At 41.3% G+C, this 12,994-nt stretch overlaps 1 protein-coding gene across 1 annotated transcript in view; it reads left to right on the plus strand.

Annotated features, from left to right (window-relative positions):
* mylka (myosin, light chain kinase a) overlaps positions 1–12,994 on the plus strand; it is a 72,151-nt gene that overhangs the window by 7,949 nt on the left and 51,208 nt on the right. Inside the window, exons 2-11 of the mRNA XM_079562821.1 lie at positions 2,217–2,367; positions 4,427–4,634; positions 6,814–6,859; positions 8,716–8,881; positions 9,292–9,457; positions 9,547–9,568; positions 9,905–10,073; positions 10,166–10,227; positions 10,707–10,807; positions 12,389–12,598. Of these exons, the coding sequence (XP_079418947.1) occupies positions 2,221–2,367; positions 4,427–4,634; positions 6,814–6,859; positions 8,716–8,881; positions 9,292–9,457; positions 9,547–9,568; positions 9,905–10,073; positions 10,166–10,227; positions 10,707–10,807; positions 12,389–12,598 (1,297 nt within the window). The 5' untranslated portion in view covers positions 2,217–2,220. The remainder of the gene's footprint in view (positions 1–2,216; positions 2,368–4,426; positions 4,635–6,813; positions 6,860–8,715; positions 8,882–9,291; positions 9,458–9,546; positions 9,569–9,904; positions 10,074–10,165; positions 10,228–10,706; positions 10,808–12,388; positions 12,599–12,994) is intronic.

Consider the following 12,994-nt stretch of genomic DNA (forward strand, 5'->3'; position numbering starts at 1 on the left):
ACCAATGGGAGCTGTGCAAATATATGAGGTCCCTGTTTTAGTTGTGATGGTAAAAAAGGCACATATTTGCAGCACACAGTCACTTTCAACATTTTCTTCTCTTTACAAGATAATACTTAAAAAGCTTCTTCCTTTTGTAATGTTTTCCACATTTATTCTTTCTTTATCACTTATTCTATATGTATAAGGCCAAATAATTTCTAATAGTTCTATTGTTCCATTCAAAGAGATAGGAGATATGAGACAGGCTGTTTTCTCGATTGAAGTCCATCCATGTGCAGACCGTCACATGATGGTGTGTTCACTGACCATCACATTCACACGCATGTTTGCACCTGTCTTTGAACTGCACACAAACATACTTCATTCCCTGTTTAACCTCTCTCAGACTCTTTAGGATTTTTATTTTTTAAAAGAAGCCAAAATCAACTTAAATGCCATGACCAGAGGTTTTTAATGTTATTAATTGCAGAATTACCGTACATGCCACAACTTTCCCATCATATATTTTTGTTAACCCTGGTTTTGCCGTTCTACAAAGCTGGATAACTTTCTGGCTGGGTAGATCTCCTTGGAAATATGCCGTAAGCTCATAACCTTCGGACCAGGTTTAATTCCCAGATTAGATAAGAAGACGGAGAGAATCCTCTGCTTTTGGCTACCAAACTCTGCGGTGTACGAAGGGAGAGAGGAGAGGAGTAACTTTTCCTACACGTGGCTGATGCAGATTTTATATGACGACATGAACAAAGGCTTATTTCTAATCTTGTGGCACTGTCTAGTCGTCATGAGTTTAGTGATAGATTCTGATATTCAGATGAACTGTGTCTGTGTCTCTGCTGTGATTGGCTGCTTAGTGCTGACTCCTCCTGTTTCACATGAACGCGCTCACAAATCTTGACCCCTGCCTTAACTGAGTGCGTTATCTCTCGCTTTACCTAAATCTAAACGCTTCTTGCGTGAAAACGAGACAAAAAGATGACCAAAAAAAGCGATGAACGCGCAACAGAAAACATGAAACAAACGTGATAAAAACGAGCCATAATATCAACGACAGCACAATAAAAAAAAGTTAAAAAAGCGACAAAAAATATGTCAAAAAGCGGCAAAAACGCGAGTAAAGTGTGATGAAAAAGCAGCAAAAAAGGGACAAAAACATGACAAAAAAGAGACAAAAAGCCAACAATATGTGCTACAATATGCAACAAAGAAAAGGGACAAAAGATGCGACAGACGTGACAAAAACGAGGCGATAACACAACAAAAAAAGTTCAGATCAGTTTTGTAGGTTTTAGCTTTCAAATGGCCTAGAGGCTGAACTGGAAGAAATGTGCTCGGTTCAGGTGGGAGGTTAAGATGTTAACTAAACCAACTGCTTATCCAGAAGCTCCTCCATGTCTGGGTTTGTCGACCCGGGTTTGAAGAACAAGTCCTGGGCATGTTCAAACAGCTTTGTCGTAGGGCTGTGCATTTCAGTTATTACACTAAATGATTACAACATTAGCATAAAAATGTTTTTGAAATGTTTTTGGGGATTTTTGCATTTTTTATTTAATTATTCAAAAACACTAACAAAGAACAAACAAACAATGCGTAACAATTTCAACAGTTACAATACATTTGACAAACTAACACCAAGACTAGATTACAAAACAACACAAAATAGAGCAGACAACAGTCTTGACGAGACAGACAAAACAGCACTTCAGCACAATGCATTCCGAAAGAAAATAAAAATAAATAAATATAAATTAGTAGTAGCTTTAGTAAATGCTTGGTTGAGGATGAGGATGTTCATCCTTTTAACTTAATATAGACAAAAAATGTCATGTCCCATGGCTCATGCTTTTGCCTGACATAAAAACAAACAACGCTGTGTGATGATGTCATCTGGCCGTGCTGCTCAGTTTACTTGCGCAGGTGTGAGGGCTGGCCAGCAGGGGGCAGGTGTGAAACAGAGACGTCTCCTCAATCGAGGCAAACTTGAAATGATTTGTACTTTTATGTGTTCAGAAAACAGAAAATATTCCGCTTTTTAGTAAATAAAATAAATATAGACTTTTTCTTTAAAGGCAACAAATAATCGTTTGAATAATAATGATTTCAATTATGACTAAAATAATATTGATTATTATTTTTTTATTAATCGAGCAGCCCTACTTTGTCGTATACCCCTCTGCTACCATTGTCCATTTTGTCAATATCTCTCTTCACAGTGCCATGAGTGACGTGCGCCTAGCCTCCACCTCCTCTGCGGTCTCCACGGTGACAGGAGGCGGTTCCCATGGCAGCCATCCCCCAGCCTTCGTCCTGCCGCCGCGAAACGTACGGGTGGCTCTGGGTGGGGACGCCCGGCTGGAGGGCAAGGTGAGGGGTGATCCCTTACACAGTTGTTTTAAATCGCACTTGTGTGTGTGTGTGTGCTCTCACTCGTCCATTGCTTGTTCGAAATGTGATTTTCCCCCAAAATTTGTGAAGCTACCTTTTAAAGTATTTTGTTGCTGGGGGGGCCATTGTGTATGTGGGGATTAACATAACCTCCTCAGATCTTTAGAGTGGCTGTGTTCTAATGAGAAGCAGTCAACCAGCAATCGGCTCCATTGTTCTGAAGAGGCCGAACTCAAAACGTGGACAGGCTCAGGAATTCACCCAAGTGTTACAGGGAGGTTCTTTCTCCCACGCACCCCAAACGCACCATCTGTACCGCACATTCCCATAAATGAGATCAATACCCAAACACTACTCCTCACATATAATGCTGTTTATTAGTGATTTACGTTTTGGAGCCATTCACAAACATTTCCTAACACAAAAAACAAATATACTTATTCCCACCAACAAATTATATCTCAAATATTGCACATGACTATAGTAAACCACATGCAAACGTTTTATGACAATTATGTGCAAAAATAGACTAAGACGTTTTACTGTTTGCTGACAAAGATTGGTGTTTTCCTTCTCGCGAAAAGCTTTCAGCCAGTGAGTGGTGTGTGAAAGGACTTCTGGGAGTTGGAGTTCATGACCTGTTATGCATCTGTGTAACACCTGCTGCACACTGCAATATGCTCTTAAGACAATATTAGATGTACAATAGCTTGTATATGCCTGTTATACTGGAGTTAACTGCCTCTGTGGGACAATTAACACTTCTTTTTAAAATATGTTTGATCTACTCTTAAATGTGCAATCAACATTAAGATTTAGACTAAAAATCTTAAAACCAAAACCTTATGGATTTGCATTTGAAGTCTAATCAATATTCAATTATCTAAAAATAAAAAAACAAGATATTTTTAAGGCTGCAGTTTCAAGTCATTTGTCTAAATTCACAAGTAAGTTTCAAGTCACAAAAGACAACTCAAAAATCTGTTTTTAATTTATAAATTTGTCAATTTAGTCTCAAATCCCGAAAATTGCGACTCTGACTGCAGTCAAGTTATGTGTCCCGAATCTTATATCTGACATATCTGTTATTTAGTATTTATTTAAAGAGGGGGTATTATGCTTTTTTCAATCACATAGCACCAGTCTATAGCTCACTACAATGATGACGAAACCTTCTGTTGGTCTGTAAATGCAGTAAATTAGAATAACTGCCTTGTATAAAATTGCTCTCTCAAAATGGCTGTAGTGAATGTCTTGAAATAGGCCTCTGTCTCTTTAAGAACCTCTGAGCCTTTCCGACACGCCCCCTCCACACGCTGTCTGTGGCATCAGTGGGGAGGGGGCTCTGCTGAGGAGCAGTGGTTGGTTACTCGGCTGGTGACGAAAGCTCGGAGGCGTCTCCAGGAGGTGGGGGTGTTCCTAGGAGGACTCAGGCAAACCTATCCCTAAAATGGCTGCCATAAGGAGTGGTCTGGCGCTGCCATGGGCCTCGACTGACAGGGGTGCCACCAAATGCACTAAACACATGGAGCATCGCTATAAATACAGTTTTACACAGTTGAACATTCAGATTGCCTACCGGAACCTTGACGGTGAGCCGTGCACAGCTTTAAGCTGGTGGCAAAATCCCATGTTAACCAGAGCCGCATGCACGATGTGGCCGATAAACAGCTGTGTTAGGACGTATACGAAACAAATAAAAACAGGGCTGTCTTGCTCGCTACTCACCAGCCAAAATACGCAACACGCTACGATCACCGAGCTTGACGATTTCTGAGTGATTGCCCAGCGTTTGCTGCAGTACGGCTCTAACCAACGCCTGCAAGGGCAGCTCTGCTTCCGGACCGAGGGCGACGTCAGAGGTGGGAGAGGGGTCAAACCAGGTAAAGACGCCCCTTCTTATAGAGCGCGACCTCAGTGTTCGTACTGTTTTGAGTGAGCAGTGGTGCTTGTCGCTCCACTCAGAGTGTCAGTTCGTGTAGTTGTAAAAGCCTCCCCAAAGCGTAATAAAAGACCTTATTTATATGATCTGTTTCAGGTCCACGGTCACCCTGAGCCTCAGGTCACATGGTACAAAGAGGGGCGACCTGTGATTGGAGGAGACCGCTGTGTGGTGAAGCAGAGTGGGCGTGGCATGTTCAGTTTGGTGGTGGGCGGAGTCACAGCCGAGGACCTGGGCTGTTACACTTGTCAAGCCACCAATCAGGCAGGGAGTCGGCAGGTTTCTGTGGAGATCGTTTTAGAAGGTAACGATTAATCATTCATCTTATCCACAAAGCTTCTGATCTTCTTATTTAACACATTATTGTAGACAAATTACCACAACATAAAGTACAGGCATAGATAAAAGCGTGACAATAATCTCTTGGCTCAAATAGCAGGAGTTTTGACAGCAGTGAACTGTACTGCAGTGGCTCAGTGATGTCTATTGTTTACAGCAGCGATTATTAATGCTACTATGCAACTAACCTACCCACTGATCCATAATAAAACACCAGATAGGACATGGCATCTGTTGTGATGTGATGTGATGTCTTGTGAATGCTGGATTTACCAAATTCTAATTGAAAGTAATAAAAACAGCATTAATAAAAAGATACACTTTGCGGTTCTGACATAAATATGAGCAACTACTCTTGTATATTACAATATCTTTGCATCAATACATTGTAAGGACACATCAATATTAAACTTATATATTTATAAATCTCCAATTAGTAAAAATCCTGTGTTTTTAAGGCACAGCTACCTAAAAGACAAGCTAATGAAGATTCTGAAAGTGCTAATAACAGTGTCCAGAAGTATTTTTTTGAAAAGCGTTAATCAAACATGTTCATGTTGAATAAATATTAAAGCCCTTTACCTCCCAAGTAAACGCTCAGTAATTTCTATTTTTCCTCACACATTCCAAGCACTTCTCCGAAACCTGTTCATTAAATATTTTGGTGGTGGCAGCCTTTAGCTTTTATTTATGTATATTTTTTCCAGTTGGTTGTAACACAGCTGTGTTTCTGACTAAGGCTCCATATTTTCTCATCATTGACGACGTACATGAGTTCAGTGAGCCTGCACAATCGTAAATACACCAATGAGAGATTCCTGTTCTAAACACAACCAGATTTGTTTTGCACATTTTCCCCCCCATTTATGTGGAAGTTGTTAGAGGTAAATGGCAACGGTTTACTGGCCAACTGGTGTTTGTTGTTAAATTGTGGCAAGCAGAGACATACTTTGACTTTACTAGTTTAATTGATTGTAAAAAAGGGAAAAGGGAAATCACGGCTAGAAAAAAAAAAAACAGTTTACTTAAAGGAGCTATATCATGCTATTTTAGCCATTCCAAAGTTAAGTATAGGCATTTATATGATATATTGAACCTCTACCATTATGGAGCACTCATTTTTGTGATAAATATAAGTGTTTTCTGGAGGTATTTTTCAAACCCGGAAGACACAACGCTTCGATTCAGTTAACTCCGCCCCCTCTCTCCGCGCATACAACTTTACCGTAATATAAATAAACAGCAATAAGTGAAGTCACTTCACGATGCAGTTATAAGGAGTTGACATCTGCAACACAGCTTCATAAATGGCTAACACACATGCTAATATGCTAACACACAAGCTAACCCGCGTTTGGATTGACTCACCGCTCTGCTCCATCGCTGTTTACATTATGGGACTCGCGTTGGTTATAAAAGTTAATCCACTTTGATTCTGGCGAAGGTTCACCAAACATCCATCAGAGACAGTCACAGAAAAACAATATTTTGGCTGATAGTCGCTGAATCCCGGAGAAAAAAACAGCTGAGTGGCCTCTTCCTGAAAAGGGTTGAATATAAACTCCTCGTCCTCGTAGCCAAACGCGCTTCTTTTTCTCCGTGACATTATCGTTAGTTAAGAATAAATAACAGCTGTGTCCAGAATAGGTAACGAGCTCCATCTTCACAGCTGCAGCGCAAACATGACTGATCTGTTCAGACGCGATGTGTTTGTTTTGGCCACAGCTGACCTGGAAGCACCTCGGACACATCCTTTTTTTTTTTTTTTTTTTTTTTCATTTTTTACTCTTTGTTTCTCTCTTATGACAGAAATAATGAAAACGCTGTTTTACAAATTAAAATCAGGCCGTAAGCATAGAATTAAGACATTACATTACAGACGTCGAGCACTTCCGTTCCGCCGTTGTTACGACACAATTGAACACTCACTCGTTCACGAGGAGAGGGAGGAGCAGCTGCTCAGAGAGCAGGATTCAGGAGGATTGCGGAGAGCTGCGTGAATGAAGCCACAAACCACTCTGGGGGTGTTTTTAATAAGGAAATAGCATAACAACATGGCTAAAAGCTCCAAAAAGTCGATTTTGCATGATATAGGACCTTTAAAGCCTTTTATTCTAACCTGACTTGTTTTTCCAAATTTACAGAAAATTCAAGGAAGAAGTATGGCCTCCCATCCTCCATTAAAACAGGGTAAGAGGTTTTACCCAATTGCCATGAAAAATAATGCCACTATAAAAATGCTATAAAAATGCTATTTATTTTAAAGGGATAGTCTGTAAGATTGCAAAAATGATTAGAGAGACACATTTCAAAAGTAAACAGGCAAGTTTACTCCCTCCTCCCCCCAATTGGACCCGTGGTTTGAGGAGAGAGAGAAAGACTGGCCGGTTCACAGTAAAGCTTGTCTCATTGGTCAAAGTGATGGCACCGGGGATTCTGATTGGTTGCTGAGACCAACCAAGGGAGGCACTTTAGGAAAGAAATATAATCATTCAGTATTGCTTACTAACCCAGGCGGTATATTATATGCAGTCTATGACATTTGTAAAACACTAAAACTTACAGACTATCACTTTAAGAGTCCTCGTTTAACTTCTACAATTGTGATGTGACAATATTGCCAGAGTATGTCATGTGGAAACCCAGCTGCTTCTCCTGCTCGTTCCCTAACCTCGGTCCCACAGATGCACACACGGTTGTAAATCCGTCACCGGAGCACCTCTGGGCTCCTCCAAGTGAATCTCCAGTCTGTTCATCACCTCTGCTGTCTGCCGCTACTGTCCTGTCCTGATGCTTTCCACAGGAGGCCCCAGTATTTACAGCAGTGTCGGAATGTGCAGTTCATTCAACATGCTGATCAGAAACATGTGCTCTCACGGCTGCGAGCACTGGGTTTGTCATTGAGATTTGTGGAGGGGCCGATAATAGAGTGAGCAGGTGTCTTTTGGGGATGTCACCACTTTGACACGTATCAGAAAAGACCTAAACGGATACAGGCAAGTGTGTGATGTGGTGAACTCTGAGCTCTCAGCCTGCCGGGTTGTTCGTCATGAAGGATGAACTGTTTCGCTTCAATCCATGCTCTTACTTTGCTGGCAATTTTACAACACAGAAATGACAAGTTTCCTTTCTTTGAATTAGGGGTGTTACAAATATCAATTTTGCAATATATCGCAATATTTTGTTGGACGCTATGATACCACTACTTTTTATTCCGACATATCGATGCTTTTAATGATGTCATACATATTATTGACTGACATCATGCATATTAATGAGCCATGATTAATAAAATGTAGTATGTTAAAGCAGTACTAAGTAACGTGTTCACCTTAATAAATCCTTTTCGTAGTCCCTGTGGGGGTAGTACAAGTGTTTATGGGATGATTGTAGGGTCTTTCATCTCCCCCTGGTGTCCCGGAGCAAGCAATACACTCTAATGGAATCACGAAGAAGAAGCTAACAGGCTAACGGGCAAAGCTAACTGCGGGCTAACGTCACTTTAAACAGTATTTACTGCCAAGTTTGAGTGAAAAAAATTATTTCCATTGTATAACTGGATGCACAATAGCCCTCTCTCCCTTCGCCTTTCCTGTCAGCGTAGTATTTACTCTCCAAGGCAATTAATAAGCTAAAAAATCGCAACTTGCTGCGACACCTGCAGTTGTGCTTATGGCCTCTAGGGGGCAAGAGTTACTTAGTCCCTCTTTAAAAAAAAAAGGTTAAAAATCGCATGTTTCTTCGGGATTTTGTGCAACATATATATATCGATTATTGCAGTAGCGGCATATCATAAGGTTCACGTTATTGTGAGCCATGCATCGGGCATCAAATCGTGAAGTACCCAGAGGTTCCCACCCCTACTTTGAATGTGAATTTTTTGCTGTATTTAAACCCTAAAATGCTGTCAGAAATAGCACAGATTTATCATCCTCATAATCACTCTCTCTGTTAAATCGTTGCCTTGACCTTACTTTGATTGATTGATGTGTGTGGGTATATGTGAGAAACCGCTTATAAAGTTCCATGTCTTTCCATGACTTCAGGTGCCGTTCGGCGGTCCCAGCGGTCGAGAGCAGAGCCAGTATTTGGGGAGAGAGCCCACCGCGTTTCATCACCAAACCCAGCCGAGTCTCCGCCAAACCGGGGCAAACAGTGAAGTTTTCAGCCAAAACCACAGGACGCCCTCAGCCACAGTGCTCATGGCTCCGGGTGAGAGACGTTTAAAGTGCCAATTGGACTATTTTTTGATGGTTTAACAGCTCAAAAAACATACCTCATTCATTTTATTATTATATTGGACATGAGTAGTGGGGCAAGACTGAGTCAGACAATAAAAGAATAAATGATATGCTGTTTAGGATGATACATTTCACAGCAGTTATTACGAAACTTTGTTTTTAGCTCCAGTCTCAATAGTTTTTCATAGTGATTGCAATTCAAGCTTTAAAATGAAGTTCACAGACCATGGAGTTTGCAAAGATAGTTTGATCTGACTGTGTAAGAACACAAAACAGGCATAATCAGTGTGAAGTAGTTGCCATCTCCAGAACGCTTGTCCTATAAGGCAAAGAAATGTTTTGGACTAATAGACTAAATCATTCCTGAATGTTTTTTGTCAGGGGGAGGCGGAGCTTCAGACGGGTGGGCGTGTCTCTGTGTATGAGCGCTCCGGTCTCCACTACCTGGAGATAAAGGAGGTGTGTCCAGAGGATGGAGGGAGCTACACGTGTGTGGTCAGTAACTGCGGCGGATCGTCTACGGCCACTGCAGAGCTCAACATTCAGAGTAAGTCTGTCAGTCACACGTCTCCTTCTTTCAAACTGTGGTTCTAGATCTATGTTGTCATCTACAGTAACTCTTTCATGCTTTCACAGAGACCACTGGCGAACCATCAAAGTGAGTAATATCTTCCAAATTTCTCCTTTTTTGTGTTAGTTTTACATTTGCTTTTAGAGTTGTCACCCCATCTTAGTGCGAGAGAATGTATGAGAGTAGGTCAATTTTAACTTTTACTATAGTTTACTGACAAGACATATGTTTACATTGACCAAAAAAAAACAAGGCAGTTCAAATGCAGATTAGAAAGTAGTTTTGTAATGGTGACAAGTTAAATAATATTCTAACAGTCCAACATGTACCTTAATACAAAATAAGGCCCAAACTTTGTGCAGTATTTTCTTATTTTCTTTTATGAGACAGAAATAATTGTAAAGTCTTATGTCTTGTGTGTAGGACAGAACACCATTCTGACTTGAAACACAGCACCAGTCCAAGTCCATCCAAATCCCCGCCCACAGAAGTGCCCAAAGTAAAAGCAGAGCCTCCACAGAGCTCCTCCAGAACCAGATCAACTGTACAGCTCCCTCCTGTGGCACCCAGGAGAACTGCAGCCCCCACAAAGGTAAGAGTGGAGAGAAGTGTGGAGAAAACTAAACAAGGAAAAAAGCTTTTGGAAGAGGTGACTATTTTTTTTTTTCCTTTGTTCATGCACAGGTCCAGACAGCAGAGAATCCTCCTTCAGCCCCGCTGCAAACTGCAAGCTCAGACAATAACAGGTACATAATGAACCTGAAATCATTAACAGGAGATACTAGAACTAATTGGAGTGAGTGGACAAGCTCTCAGCATCAACGTACACAAAACCAAGTATTTGATCAAGAACGTTATCCCTGTTTTGTGTTTTCAAGTTTGCTTTGGTTAATGTTGTCTACCGATGATGTCCACTAGATGGTGCTTGTCCCTAAGGTTGGAACTCAAAGCGACTTTGTTCGTGTAGATTTAGAGGGGTTTCAATCTGTCTTTTTTATTGCTGGCATTTCCATTACCCAAGTTGAGTCCATACCTGGTTTGAGTAAAAAAAAAAAAATCACTTATCATTATGCTAATCTGTTTATATTTTACACATTTACATTTTAATATCTGCCTAAAAACGAATCCCGTGCAAATTAACCAGAGCAGAGAGATCCTTGATGTGTTTATAAAAGCACTCTGTTACACTTGTTTTTAGTTATCACTTTTGCATGTTGTGTTACAGAGCAGTTCGGAAGACTCTGTCAGGGTCCGATCTGCGTTTTGAGGCTGTTCCTCTGGACCAGGAGGCCTCTGAGGGAGCTCACGTCACATTCACCTGCCAGGGTAACCACAGAACACATTTATTCAACTGAAAATGCATGGCTAGCAATACTCACATGTATCACTTTTAAACAAAACTAAACTTTCGTTAGGGTATTTTTAAAGAACCCGCCTTTCAGAAAATGTGGCTGGCTGCTGAATGGACTGTAATATTTATTTGGCTCTGGCCAGGTTAGCTTGCTGCTGAATCCAGGGTCATAAATCATGGCTTTGTTAGGCAGCAGGATCTGGATGTGGTGACAGGCTTGTGCTATGCCTTGGCTGTGGGCCCACACTGTTCTGAATATGACAGAACTATGAGAGAAATTTTGGACACTCGAGGCACAGCGTCTCCTTAACAAAGCACGAGGGACATATTGGAATTTTCTTCAGGAATTTGACAAAGTGGATTGATGCGATTTGGCAACTTATGGTACAAAAGGTGAGTTCCCAAAGGCAAGCATGTTGGCTTAAACCGCTGACTTGGTGTGGTGCTGTGGTACATGACAGCATCTGTGGTTTGATTATAACAAAATTCTTGCTGTTGTTTCTGTGCCAGGGTTGTGAGTGTGTTGTGAGTGGACTATGAGGCTCGCAGTGTGACGTGGAAGCAGTGGTGCCAAACTTGCATGGCTGGCTCGCATGTTGTATCAACCCATACACACAGATTGTTCTTATTCCTTTTGTTGCTTTACGGGCGTCACGGTAGTGCAGCAGTTTGCACTCGTGCTTCACAGCTAGAAGGTCCCGGGTTCGATTCCCACCTGGACGGGGCCTTTCTGTGGGGAGTTTGCATGCTTTGTGTCTGCGTTGGTTTCCTCTGGTACTCTGGTTTCCCCTACCACTAAAAACATGTACAATAGGCCAGGATGAATGATGTGTGTGCGTGAATGAATGTTGGTGGGACTGTGTGCAGATGTGTGCAGTCGCGACAGCGCTTCTGTCAGTCTCCCCCAAGGGAACCTGAAGCTACATACGTAGCTTACCACCACCGAGGATGGAGGGAATGTGAAATTGTCTCATGTAAAGCGAATTGTGAGAATGAAGAGAAAGGCACTATATAAATAAAGTCCTAAAGTCCTTTCCTTGCTTAATAAACATTCACACAAATTCGTTGGCATTCTTAAATCTTATTTAAAAAGAAAAGCCATAATTATTCTTTTGTGTTTTTTCCCCCTTTTCTTAAAAACAAAAAATATAATCAACATTGAGATCAATCAATGGGTAGATAGTAGAGAAAGGTACAGTTACTTCAAAAAGTTACTCATGTGCTTATACTGAGTACTCCAGGCCTCTGTCCATATAACACGCCACATGTGTCTCCATAGATTGTATCGGAAATATATTGTTGTGGAGTACGTGACAATACGTCTGTTGTATAGTGATGCACAAATATGTCTAACCATAGTCTTTATTCAGAACGTATCACAACATGCACTCTAACTTCTCCAACAAAAGCCTTAAATTGCACGCTGAGCTTATTAAGCGTAATGAAAATACTCCATTTTGTGCACCTTTTTTTTCTTCTTTCAATTCTGAATGTATCTTGTATTACGGACACTCTATCGCGATCACCCTGAATCACGTGCCGTCATGTGCCGTCAGTGTCCTCGGCTGCTGTCTCCACGGTGGCCTGGCTGAAGGATGGGGCCCCCGTGAGGATGGGTGTCGGGGTGGAGCAGAGACAGGACGGACCCAGACTCACCCTCACCCTGGACCGAGTCAGACCCAGGGACCAGGGAGCTTACAGGTGTCAGCTGACCACAAGGGGAGGAGCCACGGTCGCCTCGACAGCATGGACCCTTCGAGTCAACAGTGAGTCTCCGGAGTGGGGGTCTGGACCAGGTTCAATATTATGTAGTGTGATTTTTAATAGAAATATCCTTGTCTGTTCTCAAGGACGTTTCTTAGTTACAGGGCTGGGCAATGCTGTCTTTTATCATAGTAAAATAAAGATAACAATAATCTCACCAGATTGAAAATGTTGACAATATTAGTCCTCATAAACATGTGTTATTGTACATTTTTAGTTCTTAAAATGTACAGTATTTTCATTTGCCTGTAATATAGCTCGAGCTTCCAGCCGAGGGCAGCAGAGATGAGTTTGTACTATCAAACTATACTGTATGTACAAGTTAACTTAAAGGTAGGGTATAAATGATTAAAATAACAAAAACTGTTCCAATCAAATTCTGATTTTACTGACAACAA

This window comes from Gobius niger (genome assembly GCF_951799975.1).
Source record: "Gobius niger genome assembly, chromosome: 9".
Taxonomy (NCBI): Eukaryota; Metazoa; Chordata; class Actinopteri; order Gobiiformes; family Gobiidae; genus Gobius; species Gobius niger.